Source organism: Tamandua tetradactyla, chromosome 7 (genome assembly GCF_023851605.1).
Source record: "Tamandua tetradactyla isolate mTamTet1 chromosome 7, mTamTet1.pri, whole genome shotgun sequence".
NCBI classification, from domain to species: Eukaryota; Metazoa; Chordata; class Mammalia; order Pilosa; family Myrmecophagidae; genus Tamandua; species Tamandua tetradactyla.
In genome coordinates this window covers 169,828,256-169,841,594 of record NC_135333.1, presented here as the reverse complement: position 1 = coordinate 169,841,594, position 13,339 = coordinate 169,828,256, and the positions used below count along the sequence as shown (strand labels likewise).

Here is a 13,339-nt window from a genome sequence, read left to right as displayed (position 1 = left end):
CCCACGGCGCGCGGAGCAGCCCGGCCCGCCCCCGCGCCCGCCCCCCGCCCACTCGGGACCGGCCGGGTCGCACCTGCCGGCGCGCAACCCCGACTGTCCCGGGCGCAGGCCTCGGAGGCGTCGCCGCGGACCCGCGCGCCCGCCCCGGCCCGGCCCGGCCCGCTCCGCCCCGCCCGAGCGCGGTCCGCGGCCGCCGCAGCCCGCCCAGCCCGCAGCGCCGAGGCGAGCCCGGCCGGGCGCGCGGGCGCCGCTCCTCCCCGCAGCCGCTCCTCCCCGCAGCCCCGGCACGGTCGGCTCCGCCTCCTCCTCCAGCGCCCGCCGTGCTCCCCCCGCTCCTCCCGCCCCGGCAGCCCCGCCCGCGGGAACGAGGCCTCGGGAAGCCAGGGGAGTGGCCGCGGGGGCGCGCCGTGGCGCCCGGTGGGGCCAGTGCCTCCTCCGGACAGGGTCCGCTCCCCATTGTCAAAGCGGCGGCCGGAGGAGCGGGCGGTGCTCCCGGGGGCTGCGGGCGGAGCCTCGCGCTGAAGCGCTTGCCTTATTTTAGGGTGGGGCGGGCAGGGCCGTGGATTTGGGGGAGTGGGCGCGGGCCGGGAGGACCCCAGGTGGGGAGAGGACTCCGAGGACCCGGTGAGCGGCTATGGGGAAGGACCAGGAGCTCCTGGAAGCGGCTCGCACGGGGAATGTGGCTCTGGTGGAGAAACTCCTGTCTGGCAGGAAAGGAGGGATCCTGGGCGGTGGATCCGGCCCCCTGCCCCTGTCTAATCTGCTAAGGTAAGCTCGGGGACCCGCGCCGCGGACTGCGCCCGCGTCGTGCGTTAGGACGGATCCAGCCTTCTCCTCCCGGCCGCTGCACCTGGCGGCTGCCGGCGCCTCATTCTTAAATTAGGTAGGAAAGCAGGCTGTGCGGGTGGAGAGATGCAGGAGCCTCCTGGCCACACGGATGCCTCCGAGTCTTTGAGTAATTTCAAAATAGCCTTCCATCAATGCGTCAGTAGCTACTTTTTCCTGAGCTGTGGTGCAGAACTTGTGCATGTACTAGCGTTGCTTGAAGCAAATCAGCTTTCCACCGATGCCTATTATGTGCATTCAGCTTCAAACCCAGCCTTGTTTTCTGTCGATTTAAATGAAATTGGCAGAGAAGCTATTGCGTGGATGCAGTTACCCTGCAAAAGCCACAGCCTTTGCTTGCTGCTCTCTTGCCTTGCAGAAGGCGTTTGCTGTGCTGTGGGTTATGATCCCCACAAATGAGGAAAGTGAACCTTGTGATGAGATGTTACACGGCGTGTGTAAAAACTTGACGAGTCAGGTTAGGCGGCCCAAGTAGCACATCCAGTCATCTGGACACAGCTAAGCAAAACATGCTTATTACATCTCAGGATGAAAGATGCGGTGCCGGAATTGGCATAGTGTATGGAGGAGATAGTGGAAGCCTTTTAATGCCAAGATGTTGCAGGTGCGATGATATTCCATAGAGAATCTTTCTAAGATGACATTTGAAAAAATGTCAAGGTCTTTATTCAGCAGGCAGTACCTCAGAAATAGCAGGATTGATTAGCATATCTGAACAACTATTAACCTGAAAGTGGAATTGATGAGCAAATGAAATCAACTGGGACGGATGAAGCCTTAAAAATATTCACTAAGTAAAATTCAAGGAAAGCACTTTGGTTTCTAAGAGCGTGGCTATTCAATTTATCCTGGATGGTTTTAAGCCTCAGACAGCATTCATATTTTCCCCCTAAAACATCTCCTAGGTGACCAGCTATACTTGTAAAAAATTTTAAAAGTCCAATTGATTTTCTTGGTTTTTAGAAACTGCTCAGTGCTACTTTGAAGGGTGCTTGGTACAAACTTTTGAGTGATGACATTGTGTTTTTAGTACAAGTTCTCGTATGTTGTAGGGGTCAGACAGTGCAATTAAATGCAGTACTGGCTAACAGGGAAAATGAAAGCATTTGTATTCCAGTGGAATAAATTTAGTTGGAGAATAGTTGATGTGATTTAAAAGTTCTGTTTTTGTCGACAGTGACATTTTATTAGAATGACAGTTCACTTCAGGACAATGCATATTGATGGGGCATTTTTTTCACTAGGTCTTAGAAGTGACCATGTGCCTGTGTATTTCCTTGTTAAATAATTTCCACTTTCAAACACAAGTAGACAGTGTGTACATATTTCAGATCACAGCTCTAATAATTGCCTCTTGTAGGTAATTTCTACAAAACCAATTTATCCAGTTACAGTTTTAAGTTGCAGGTAAGACAAACGTACTTGTTAGTGGACCACATCAGCAAACATCTTAAATACTCCTTTTCCAGTTATACCGTTATTTTAAAAAGAACAGATACTAAATTTTCGAGATAAAATGCCAGTAGACATTTAATGATAACAGACATTAAATAAGGTATCAAAATTGTGACCCAGATATGTACAGACTTTAAGTGAGATGTTTTTTCTTTTACTGGTTTTATCAGCGGTACAAGCCTCAGTAGCTCTGCAACAAGAATGCACGAAGAAAACAAACTTAAAGACATGGGTTCTTTAGTTTGAACCAAGCTGTAAAAGTAACAAAAACAGTAAGCTTTATATTTGTATTTTATGTGTCTCAAACCGAGTCAAGAACTAAAACACTGTCCTTGAAGAAAATGAGAGTTCCAGTGGCATTACTTGGGTGATTCGTTGCATAAAATAAAATTCCTACGTAGGCATATTTTATTGTAGTTGTCACTTTTTCACAAATGATTGTCATTAGAAGTTTAATTGCAGAATAATGGAAATTTAAAGCAGATTTTAGAATGAGTTGTGGAGTAGGTTTGGTGCTTTCCCTCTATTTTATTATTGGGTTGTGTAACTGTCAGCCACTGGGCTAAATGCTTACACGTGTTATCTCATTCAGTTCTTACAGCAACTTCAAGAGGTCAATCCTGCTTGCACAGATGAAGGACTTAAAATAGGAAGATTAAGAATTTTCCAAGGTCACATGATGAGTGCTGGCAGAGATTAGAAAATCTGTGATTCAGATTCACTTTACTGTGCCTTAAGTCCTATTCATTGCATCTATTTTATTCACAAAAGTTTAAGGTACCTGGCTGTTTTAGATAGTCCTATCTGAATTTTTTTGCTATGAATAATAATTTACTTAAAAATGCTTATTTATTTATTTGCTGGTTACGGTACATCTCATGACTGATTCCTTTGAGGGGTCCTTGAATGAGTTTTTCTGAAGATGCCTTTGATTCCATGTTGCCTGCCACATGGGCAGCAGCTAAATGGGGGGAATCACGTGAGCTTGGGTGATGCTGACATTTTCAGCAAAAGGAAGAATGACCTGGAATAAATATGAAAACCTCTTCAAGCCTCACTGTCTTCTTCTATAAAGTGGGGATTTTTAATAGTCCCTCTCATATAGGGTTGTTGCAAGGATTGAGTGAGGCGTGAGGTAATGAAGGGAGAGCATCGAGCTCGTGGGTGCCCATTACTGGTATTCTTCCTGCAGCTCTAAAGCACTTGGCTCTCTTTCTTAAGGCCTTGATCAATGGCAGTACGTTTCGTGGTAAGTTTTCCGTAGAATCTTCGAGTAGAAACGGGCCTTTTGTCCAACTTCTTACCTACTGCGGGAACTTCCTCTGCAACATCCTTACCTGTTAGTTAGTCAAGCCCCCTTTAAACCCTCCAATGACGATACCCGCTCCTTGTACTGAGAACTCGTTACAAATTCTCCTTTTATTGAATTAAAATCCACCTTCCCGTAACTCCCAGCAATTGATTCTAGTTTGGTTATATGGGTCAGTATAAAGCAGGTCTAATTCATCTGCCAGGACAGTTCTTTAGATGCATGCATTCAACTATGTTGTTTTCTTATAAATCTGTTTTCTTCACAGAAGAGCCATTGCTTCTTTTGACCTTTTATTATGCAGCCATCAAGCATAGGTGTCAAGACCTTTGGTTTTCATACATTTTACCACTCGCTTTACCCTTCTTTGAATAGTCTCAATTTTTTTCATTGACCCTTTTAAACCGTGCAGACTGAAAATGAACAAAATGCACTAGATGTTGTTTGACTAGTGTGGAATGTGCTTGGACTTGATATACTGTTGAGTTAAAAAAAAAAGTTTACGAAACAGCATTTATGGAATGACCCTGTATCTGTAAGAAAAAGTGCGTGTGGACGTTTATGCTATGCATTAGAAGTCTGGAGTGGCAAATAACAAAATGTAAATTAGTATTCCTCTTCGGTAGAATGGTGGGTGATCTTTTTTTTTATTTTTTGCTTATCTGCATTTTCCAGTGTTTACAGTGAATGTGTATTATGCAATGAAAATAAAATAGCAACTATTGAAAACAGAATAAAATAAGATTATTACCTCTGTATTACTGATCTAAGACCTGTGTTATATATGGTTTTCCCCGAACCATACACTGGTGCTGGCTCGTTCTGAAGATACAGGCCGTTCAGACTGCCAGGTGGCTTTTTTTTCCCCTGTGAATTGTGAAGCCATGGTTCTCCTACCTAGTACTTATAAAAAGTTGATTGAATTGAAATTATTCCTATTAAAATTTAATCTTGTTTGGTTTCTCTCTTTTTTTTTTTAAGTGTGGGCTTTTCTTCATGCATGAAGTTTAATTTAGAAGTCTAGTTTTTATTTATTTATTTATTTATTTCTTTTTTACATGGGCAGGCACTGGGAACCGAACCTGGGTCTCCAGCATGGCAGGCAAGAATTCTGCCACTGAGCTACCGTGGCCTGCCTGTGTTTGTTTTATCTTATATTTGTAATCTCTCTTGATCTTTTTGACTCTTGAGTCTGTCTTCTGACGTATTAACTTCTCTGCATCATAGGTTTAATAAGCATGTTTTCTGTAACCGGAATTTAGTACACCATGATATATCCCTAAAGACCCTCTTGTCAACTTAGGATAAACTTAAAAGTAGCACTGGTTGTGCATGGCATTTCTACCAACATTGAAGTACTTGATAGAACTACCTGCTACTTCTCTCCATTAACCCATGAGACTATTCTGAGATATTTTATCCATTGCCTTTCTGAATTCATGCTATGTTCTGCTTATGACATTTCTTTGATCTACCCTTTAGTAGTAAGCCTATAAATTCTATGGATATCAGGCTTTTTCTTTTAACTGCAAATTTTATTGAGATATATTTACACACCATATAATCTCTCCAGAGTATGCAATCAGTGTCTCATAGGGATACCAGGCTTTTTTTTTTTTTTTTTAATTGTTATAACTTGTTTCTACTGATCAGCTGTTAATGATTTCTGATGCAAGTTCCTTCCACTCCCTTGCATCTAATTCTTCTGGTTCTGGACACTTTAAACTTGTTAAAATAGGTAAGTGTCTCTCATGATCGCTGTCTGTTTGGAGCTTTGGGAATCTCCTAACATTATTTATTTTATCTTTTCTAGTTTGGAAATGATTCTTATTAGGGAAGATGGAAACAAAATAGAAGTTGGGAAGAATGAGATCCTCGGCACTGATAGATATCATAGAAAATTCATGGTCTAAAATCCAGCCACAGTTTTACTTTTACTCTAAGCTTACTGCCGTAGTAATGAACGTGTACTGCCCTTCTTTTATTTTTCAAACTTAGCTGAAATGGACATAGCATTTTTCCTGAACAAGTATGTGCTTCTCTTTTATGTTTGGCCTTAGTTATGTTCCTGTCTACCTCCCTTTCATCTTTTAAAAAATCTGAGCTCAGCAGAGCTCATCAGAGTATACTCAAATTGAGTTGTCTCCCTGTTTCTTCTTCAAGATTATAGATGAAATTTCATTTTATTTAACTTGAATCTTTCATGAGATAGCTGTAAAATCTTTGAAAATCTGTTCCTTTGGCACAGACCACCTTTATTCTAAATAAAAATAATCCCCATTTAAAATGTATATTACATTAATTATTTTTAATGAGTCTAGGTTAAGACTTATTTGTATTTTAATACAACAGTAAAAAGTTCATTAATGCCACATGTTTACTTTATTTTCCTAATGCTTCAAAAGAGTTGAGTACTCAACAAAGTGTACTTGGTAAATTCTCGTTCAATGTAAAGAATTTGGTTCTCAGGACCTCCATGTAAAAAGTAGATTAATAAGAAGACAGGAAAAATAATCTTCAGGTTGCCAAAAACATAAACCCGAAAGTTTACAAATTTATTAGATTAGGGATTTAAGTTCACGACATTTTTGGTGATGGGTCCAAAAGGAGGTAAGAGGCAACTAGGCAGTATTGTAATTTTCACAACTGTTTGAACAATTGTGGTTATCGGGACTCACTTCCAGGGAAATCGCGTTGGTTAAGTGGAATAAATCATAAATAGAGCAGTTAAGCTGCATGAAAATGTTGTGTCTATAAAAATAGTCAAGTTGCAAGTGGGTTATCTATTTTAGATAGTAATGATGTTTGAGGCAGTGATTGTGCATTATGTTCAGGGAGCTGTGTGTGCCAGAGAGAGCACACCAGCTGCATGATGGGGGTAAGGAGAAAGGAGAGGGACTTCTGATACTGACCTCTTTCTCTACTAAGGGTTTTCAGCTCCTCTTCAGAACTGTGCAGCTGATCTTATGACTCTGGTAAAGGTAATCTGAAAAGTTTACGCTGTAGAATAGAGGGACCTAGAGGTACACGGGCGCTAGAGACCAGGAAAAGGTCACCCAGAGAGGTTGAACTTAAATGCAAGGGAATGGCTACGAAGCGATGGCAGCTCATTGGTGGGTTATAAGTAACATTTCCATATTGAAGGTGAGTCTGCTTGAAAGGGGTTGTATAGAGTCATGTATTCCATCGATTAACTCAACAATTATAAATAAGTTCTCACATGAACTCCTTCAAAGGTTTGATCTTGTACAAAGAGACAGTATTAGAGGGGCATGGGGGGAAACTGATATTGCATGCTGTGGCCTACGGTTAACAGGAAGACAGCACCAGCACCAGAGTAATACCTCCGGTAAATCATTGGTGGGGGGGACAAGAGATTGGGGAGGTTTGGATCTGATATTTGGTGGTGCTGTGTTGATCAGTTCTTTGTCTCTTTGGGTGAGAGTGCTGCTGATTGCACAACCAAGTGAGGACATTGTAAGACATGGTTTGTTTATTTTAAACATTATCCACGATGCCTAATGGGTGGAAGGAGCCAAAGGGTATAATGACTGAGAAGCCAAAAGGCAAACTGCAATATGTATATAAATAACTATGGGAATTTTATTTTGTAGCCACTGTTTGGCTACAAAAAGAAATGATGTCAGTGAGGCATGCAATAAACTGAATGAACCTTGGGGACAATGTATTGTGCAAAATAAGCCAGAAATAAAAGAACGAATATGCTATGGTCTCTTTAAGAAAATGCTTATGAAATTGGAGTCTAGATTGTAAGCTCTTATAGCAGTGTTACTTTGTCTGAAATTGTAAGTGTATTTCTAGATTCTGAGACACAGAGCTGTATGTGTTATCAGCTGGTGTTTCTCTGGAATTTTGAGTTGCTCTGTGACACCTAAGACTCAGAGCCGAAGCTCTGCAGCTCTTCAAGTTAGCATTGTTACATACAATAACAGTGAAAATAACCAAAAAAGAGATCAGGCTTCATTTGGAGATAAGGACAAAGCTGATGTAGTTGGGACTAAGGTAAACCAGAATACAGGACAAAAGATGGTCGTGTATGTACTCCAGAGCTTCACCTACTATATGAAACCAAAGGCAGAGAGGTTTACTGTGTCTAGAACCTAAAATTTCAGTAACACTCAATCTAAATAAACTGTCTGGATAGCTCATTTAAACAACCGAAACACATGGAGCCCAATGGAGAGTGAGGCCTTGTAATTCTGAATAGGTTAATGTAATACCTGGAGACATCCCAGACTCTGGTGGGCTGATAATGAAAAAGTGTTGGTAGAGTTCTTTGAGGAATTGGAGAAAAAATATGTTACTGTTAAACTTTCTGAATATGACCAAGTTAAGGTACAAACAAGAGGCTACTTTCACTCAAGAAAGGCCATTCAAGTCTGGGTTTCTCTGTCACATGGGAAGGCACATGGTGATATCTGCTATCCTTCTTTCTTTCTTTCTTTTTTATATATTTTTATTGAGGAACCTTTACATACAGATATTCCAAACTCTGGATCTTGGTGCTTGCCCTTATGAAACTTATTTCTGTAGTGGAGAAGCTAAAACTACCTGTAATTATGCCTAAGAGTTGATTCTAGGAAACCTCTTTAGTTCCTCAGATGTGGCCTCTCTATCTCTACGCCCAGTTTGCCAGGAAAATCATTACCGTCCCCTCTGTGGGGAACAGGAAATCCAGGGGTGAAAGTCTCCCTTACAATGTGGGACGATTCCCACGGATGAGCCTGGCCCTGGCACCATGGGACCAATAATGGCTTCCAGACCAAACGGGGAAAAGAAAGGTACCCAAACAAGACATCAGTGGCTAAGAGAGTTCAAATAGAGTTGAGAGGCTGTTCTGGAGGCCACTCTTATGCAAGCTTCAGCGAGATATTGCTAATTGACATGGTTTTGCCAAACCCATGTATTAGTTGGGGTTTTCTAGAGAAACAGAATCAACAGGGAACACTCACAGATATAAAATTTATGAAAGTGTCTCACATGACTGTGGGAATGTAGAGTCCAAAATCTGCAGGGCAGGCTGTGAAGCTGATGATTCTGATGGAGGGTCTGTACGAACTCCACAGGAGAGGCTCACCAGCTGAAACAGGAAGAGCCTGTCTCTTCTGAATCCTCCTTAAAAGGCTTCCAGTGATTAGATTGAGCACCACTCATTGCAGAAGACACTCCCCTTGGCTGATTACAAATGGAATCAGCTGTGGATGCAGCTGACGTGATCATGATTTGAGTCCATGAAATGTCCTCCTTGCAACAGACAGGCCGGCACTTGCCCACACAGGTACCACCACTTGGCCACGTTGACTCATGAACCTGACCATGACACCAACCAACATGTTAACCCTAAAGAGCACCTAGGGCTCTAACTGAAACTCTAGAAGTCTCATGCGCTGTTTACTTTCTGTAAACCTGTCACCTCCAGAAGATTCTGAGGCCAGATAAGCCCTGAAACCCTAAGGGCCCAGTTAATCCATGATACTAACATGGATTAATATCAACTAATTTCATGTCTCTGTCCTATATTATTATTATTATTATTATTTTTTATTAATTAACGGAAAAAAGAAATTAACCCAACATTTAGAAATCATACCATTCTACATATGCAATCAGTAATTCTTAACATCATCACATAGATGCATGATCATCGTTTCTTAGTACATTTGCATCGGTTTAGAGGAACTAGAAACACAACAGAAAAAGATATAGAATGTTAATATAGAGAAAAGAAATAAAAGTAATAATAATAGTAAAAAAAAAAAACCTATAGCTCAGATGCAGCTTCATTCAGTGTTTTAACATGATTACTTTACACCTAGGTATTATTGTGCTGTCCATTTTTGATCTGTCCTATATTATTGACACCCCTTTTCAACATGAAAAAGTTAGAAAGGCATAACCCAAAGATCCTTATAGAGTGGGAGAAGAATCAAAGGAGAAATAGGGGTTATAACTGAGAAGATAGGATTTAATAAATGAGCATGCCTGCTGATTCACTGCATTGATAGTTCTTTTAGCATCCAGTGTTTTGGAGCAGCTAGAAGGAAAAACCTGAAACTGTGGAATGGTAGCCCATACCACCTATGAATTCTGTTCTGTAGCTGCCTGATAAGGTGTGCTTTGAAAATTATTGCTTTTTCTTTTCTTTTTTTTTGTATATGTGTTATATTATACAATGAAAAATGTTAAAAACAAACAGACAAACTACATGGCTGGTGCGTAGTAGAGAACCAGGGCAACTAGCCAGCAACTACCACCCAGTGCCCCCATTCTCCCACGGAGAATTCCTGGTGTGCATACGTGCTCCCTCCAGCTGCTGGAAGGGCCGAGCGGGTCTTCACGCTGTTATCTCCCAGCGCACACCAGGCAGCAGGGCTTTTAGTGACGCGGTTTTGCAATTTAACCTCTCCGGTGACAGTAAACACCACGTGATTAGTTCAGTTGTGTAATGGAATAATCTACTTAATTATGTATTTGAGGCAATTTTGGGAAATCTATCTTCTGAGTATTTAACTAGAAATGAAAGTAGGATATAATGCAAGTCAAGAAGTAGAAAAAATAGTTTTCAACCCATAGCACCTGAAAGGAATTAAACATTTAAATATATTGTAGTGTGTTTGGTTTCCATTTCCAACATATTGCCGCATGAATTTAGCTGATTAAAATACCGTGAGTTCTGTTTACTCATCATTTGTTGATATGAGAGTGTATTTTTGTATTCTAAAAAGCAAGACTTCACACACAAAACTCATCCACGTTCCAGTTCTTTTCCATGTGTGTGACAATATGGACATGTAACCGTAGAGGCGGACAGAGGCATTATTATACCAGTTGAAAATCCAGTGAATTTTCTGTGTGACACAGATCTGGAAACTCTCCTTAGAGTCTCATTTCCTTCTTTTGCATCAGTAGGACAGAAAGTGTGTTAAACCTGGTTGAGGCTTGAAACTGTGTGATCACTTTTTGATGTTGGATCAAGAAAGATGGCCAACGGGTAATTTTTATTTTCCTCAGTTTCTTCTAAATCTATTTCTTATGAATAGTGCTTTGTTATTGAACAAGATGTTTTCATGGACCTATCTGTAAAAAGGAGTTTTGATTCATTTGTGCTGCAGAATTATTTGGGTCCTACCATGTGGGAGGGTAGCTTTACTTAAAATGGTTAACTACTTCTAGTTAAGTTAGTGGAAACAATCGGCCTGGACTTGTTACCATTCGTTGATAAGTACTTTGGATGAAATCTTTGGATTGATGAAGACATAAACAGCCAGTCTCATTTCCTGCTGCCTGCTTGGTATTTCTGTTCCCCACACATCTCTGTTGAACCCTTTCTCACCAAATCTCTTTTTCTAGGAAAGAAGTCCCTTCTTCATTCTAATGACCGCGAGTTCATCCTGGCTGTCCTTGTGCCGTCTGCTGCTCTCGTAAGGAGAAGCTGAGTGTGTGGGGAGTGGAGCTGGGGCTGGCTGTTGAGTGGGGAGGAGATTAAGAGGGGCAAATACCAGACCTTCAAAAACTGAGGCGTTTGCAGAATTTGCTTTCATGATCTCTCGTTTCCTACCCGCCTCAGCGTTAATTTCTTTCTAAGCTCAGACCAGTGCCTGCCCGTATCTTTCCTATCTTGACAGCTGGTGCTGTGGAAGGAAAAAGGGATTTGACTGGAGACATGAGAAATGAGATAGCTGAGCTCATAGGGCTGGTGGCGGAAATGACTTTTATTTATTTTTTCTCCTTGTTAGGCCCTAGAACTTTTCAGTGGATAGTTGTTGTATGCACCCATCTTTGAAATCAGCATATGGAACATTGTTTGCTCATTTCCAGAAGTTATTCCTTAAGCTTACGCACTTACACAATCACAGGGGACAAAGATTTGGAGTAGAATTAAGAGTTTTAATACCTGTTGTAGTTTTAGATGAGATTCAAAGTTCAAATTCTTTTAAATGCATTTTCTTGTTATTTAAAGAAAAATTATGTTGCAAGTTGATTTCAGTATCTAGGCTATTCCATAAATGTGTATGTTATTGTACAGGGGAGGCATGTGAAGTTATGGCCCCTGGATTCCAGTTAGCATCCTTCCACATTGAGTTTTCTGTGATCACCTAAAATGACTGTGTAGCCACTTTGGGTGGTTATTTCATGCCTCTAGTTATTAATCTGCATTTGAAATGTTTTATGTATCACACAAATGGCTAAATGCGGTATCTTGTGTTTTGAATATACTGAGAAACTGCTATGTTTACTTAGAGAATTACCCTTGTTTTCTGTAGGTGTTTTGCTGTTGGTTTGGAGGATGGGAGCGAGTGGCGGGGGGCGGGGGGGAGGGTTTGGGAGATGCTGCAGGAATTGTCCAAGGACATTCTGTGGCCAGTAAAGGACAGCAGTAGGAGCCTCAGCACAGAGTTGCCTCCTGGTGGCTTGTTTACCTATTGACCAGAATGGCCAGTCACTCTGAAGGCTGATAGAAACGGTGAAGATGTAATCAGAGGAAGTGAAAAATTATGAACAATGATTAAACGCTTTCTTAAAAATGTTTTCACTGGTTTATTTCCTGCAGTGTATTTAAGCTAAAGCTTATTGCTTAAGCAACTAGCACCATCCAGCTAACCAAAGTCAATCAGGATTTTATAGGGAATTGACATTTAAGGACAGTGATAAGAAAGAATGAGCATTCTTTAATTTAGCAAGTATTTATTGAGTACCTCGTACCTATTTGGCATGGAACCTTATGGATCCTATAATAGGATGACAGCATGTCTGCCAGCCTCTAGTTCTTTCAGAATAATGGGGCAGAGAGGGCTTGGAGCACCAGAAGCAAGGAGGTACCTTTAATTCTACCTGGGAGGAGTAGTCAGGGAAGACTTCAGAGAGGAGGTGACGCTTGAATCTTGTAGGGTGAATAGGGATTTGCCAGGTTGACAAGGTGGGAAGGATATTTCAGGCAGAGTGAACAATATATGAAGAAACAGAGTGGAATGTGAAAGGATAGAAAATAAGTAATTTGGTAGAGAGCATGGACAACAGGTAATTCTGGAGATTGAAGCACTTTGTTTGCTGCCCTAATAAATTTGAACTTTATCCTGAATGCTATGTAGATGCATTCACATTTTTTTCAATTCTTAGTATATTAACTTTTCATTTATGATAATAGCATGACTATATTTTACAGAAACGGTTGAGAGGAAAAATTACCTCTAATCTTATGACTAAAACAACAGCTTTTTTCCTAAGTCTGCTTAACGTTGTTGTCATCAGATCATGTAATTTTGGATTCTGAATTGTTCACTTAATGTATCAAGTTTTTTCAGTGTTATTCCATTGCATAATCACTATTTAAAATGAGTTTGTAGCATTCCATCTAATGGGCATTCTCACAGATCACCTCCATCAGAATCCCCTGCAGTGATATATATTTCCTGGTCTCACCCAGACCCTCTTGATCAAGATTTCTGAGTGTAAATCCTGGGAATATGTGTTTTACGAGCTTTCCTAGGTGTTCATACGCACATGAAGGATTGAGAGCCTCCGAGAGTAGATACTGTCTTAATGCTGAATACTTGGATGAGCTTTAACATTATTATTGTTATTATTATAAGTAAAGATATGATGGACATCATTATACACACCACCTTTTCCATAGAATTATTTTCTTAGGATAGATTTCTAGAAGTGGAGTTAGTGTTCCAGTTATTATGTTAACTGCCTTACATGCAT

The 13,339-nt window shown here is 41.1% G+C and overlaps 1 protein-coding gene across 6 annotated transcripts in view; it reads left to right on the top strand.

The window, feature by feature from the left end:
• The first annotated feature begins 535 nt into the window (after positions 1-535).
• Positions 536-13,339, top strand: part of LOC143642843 (ankyrin repeat and sterile alpha motif domain-containing protein 1B-like) — an 887,705-nt gene continuing 874,901 nt past the window's right edge. For 4 of the 6 annotated variants that reach the window (XM_077111727.1, XM_077111730.1, XM_077111731.1 and 1 more), the window contains exon 1: positions 537-768. In XM_077111727.1, coding sequence (XP_076967842.1) covers positions 635-768 — 134 coding nt within the window. In that variant the 5' untranslated portion in view covers positions 537-634. Of the gene's footprint in view, positions 769-13,339 lie in introns of all 6 variants that reach the window. The other 2 variants (XM_077111726.1, XM_077111725.1) reach the window with 1 other exon arrangement.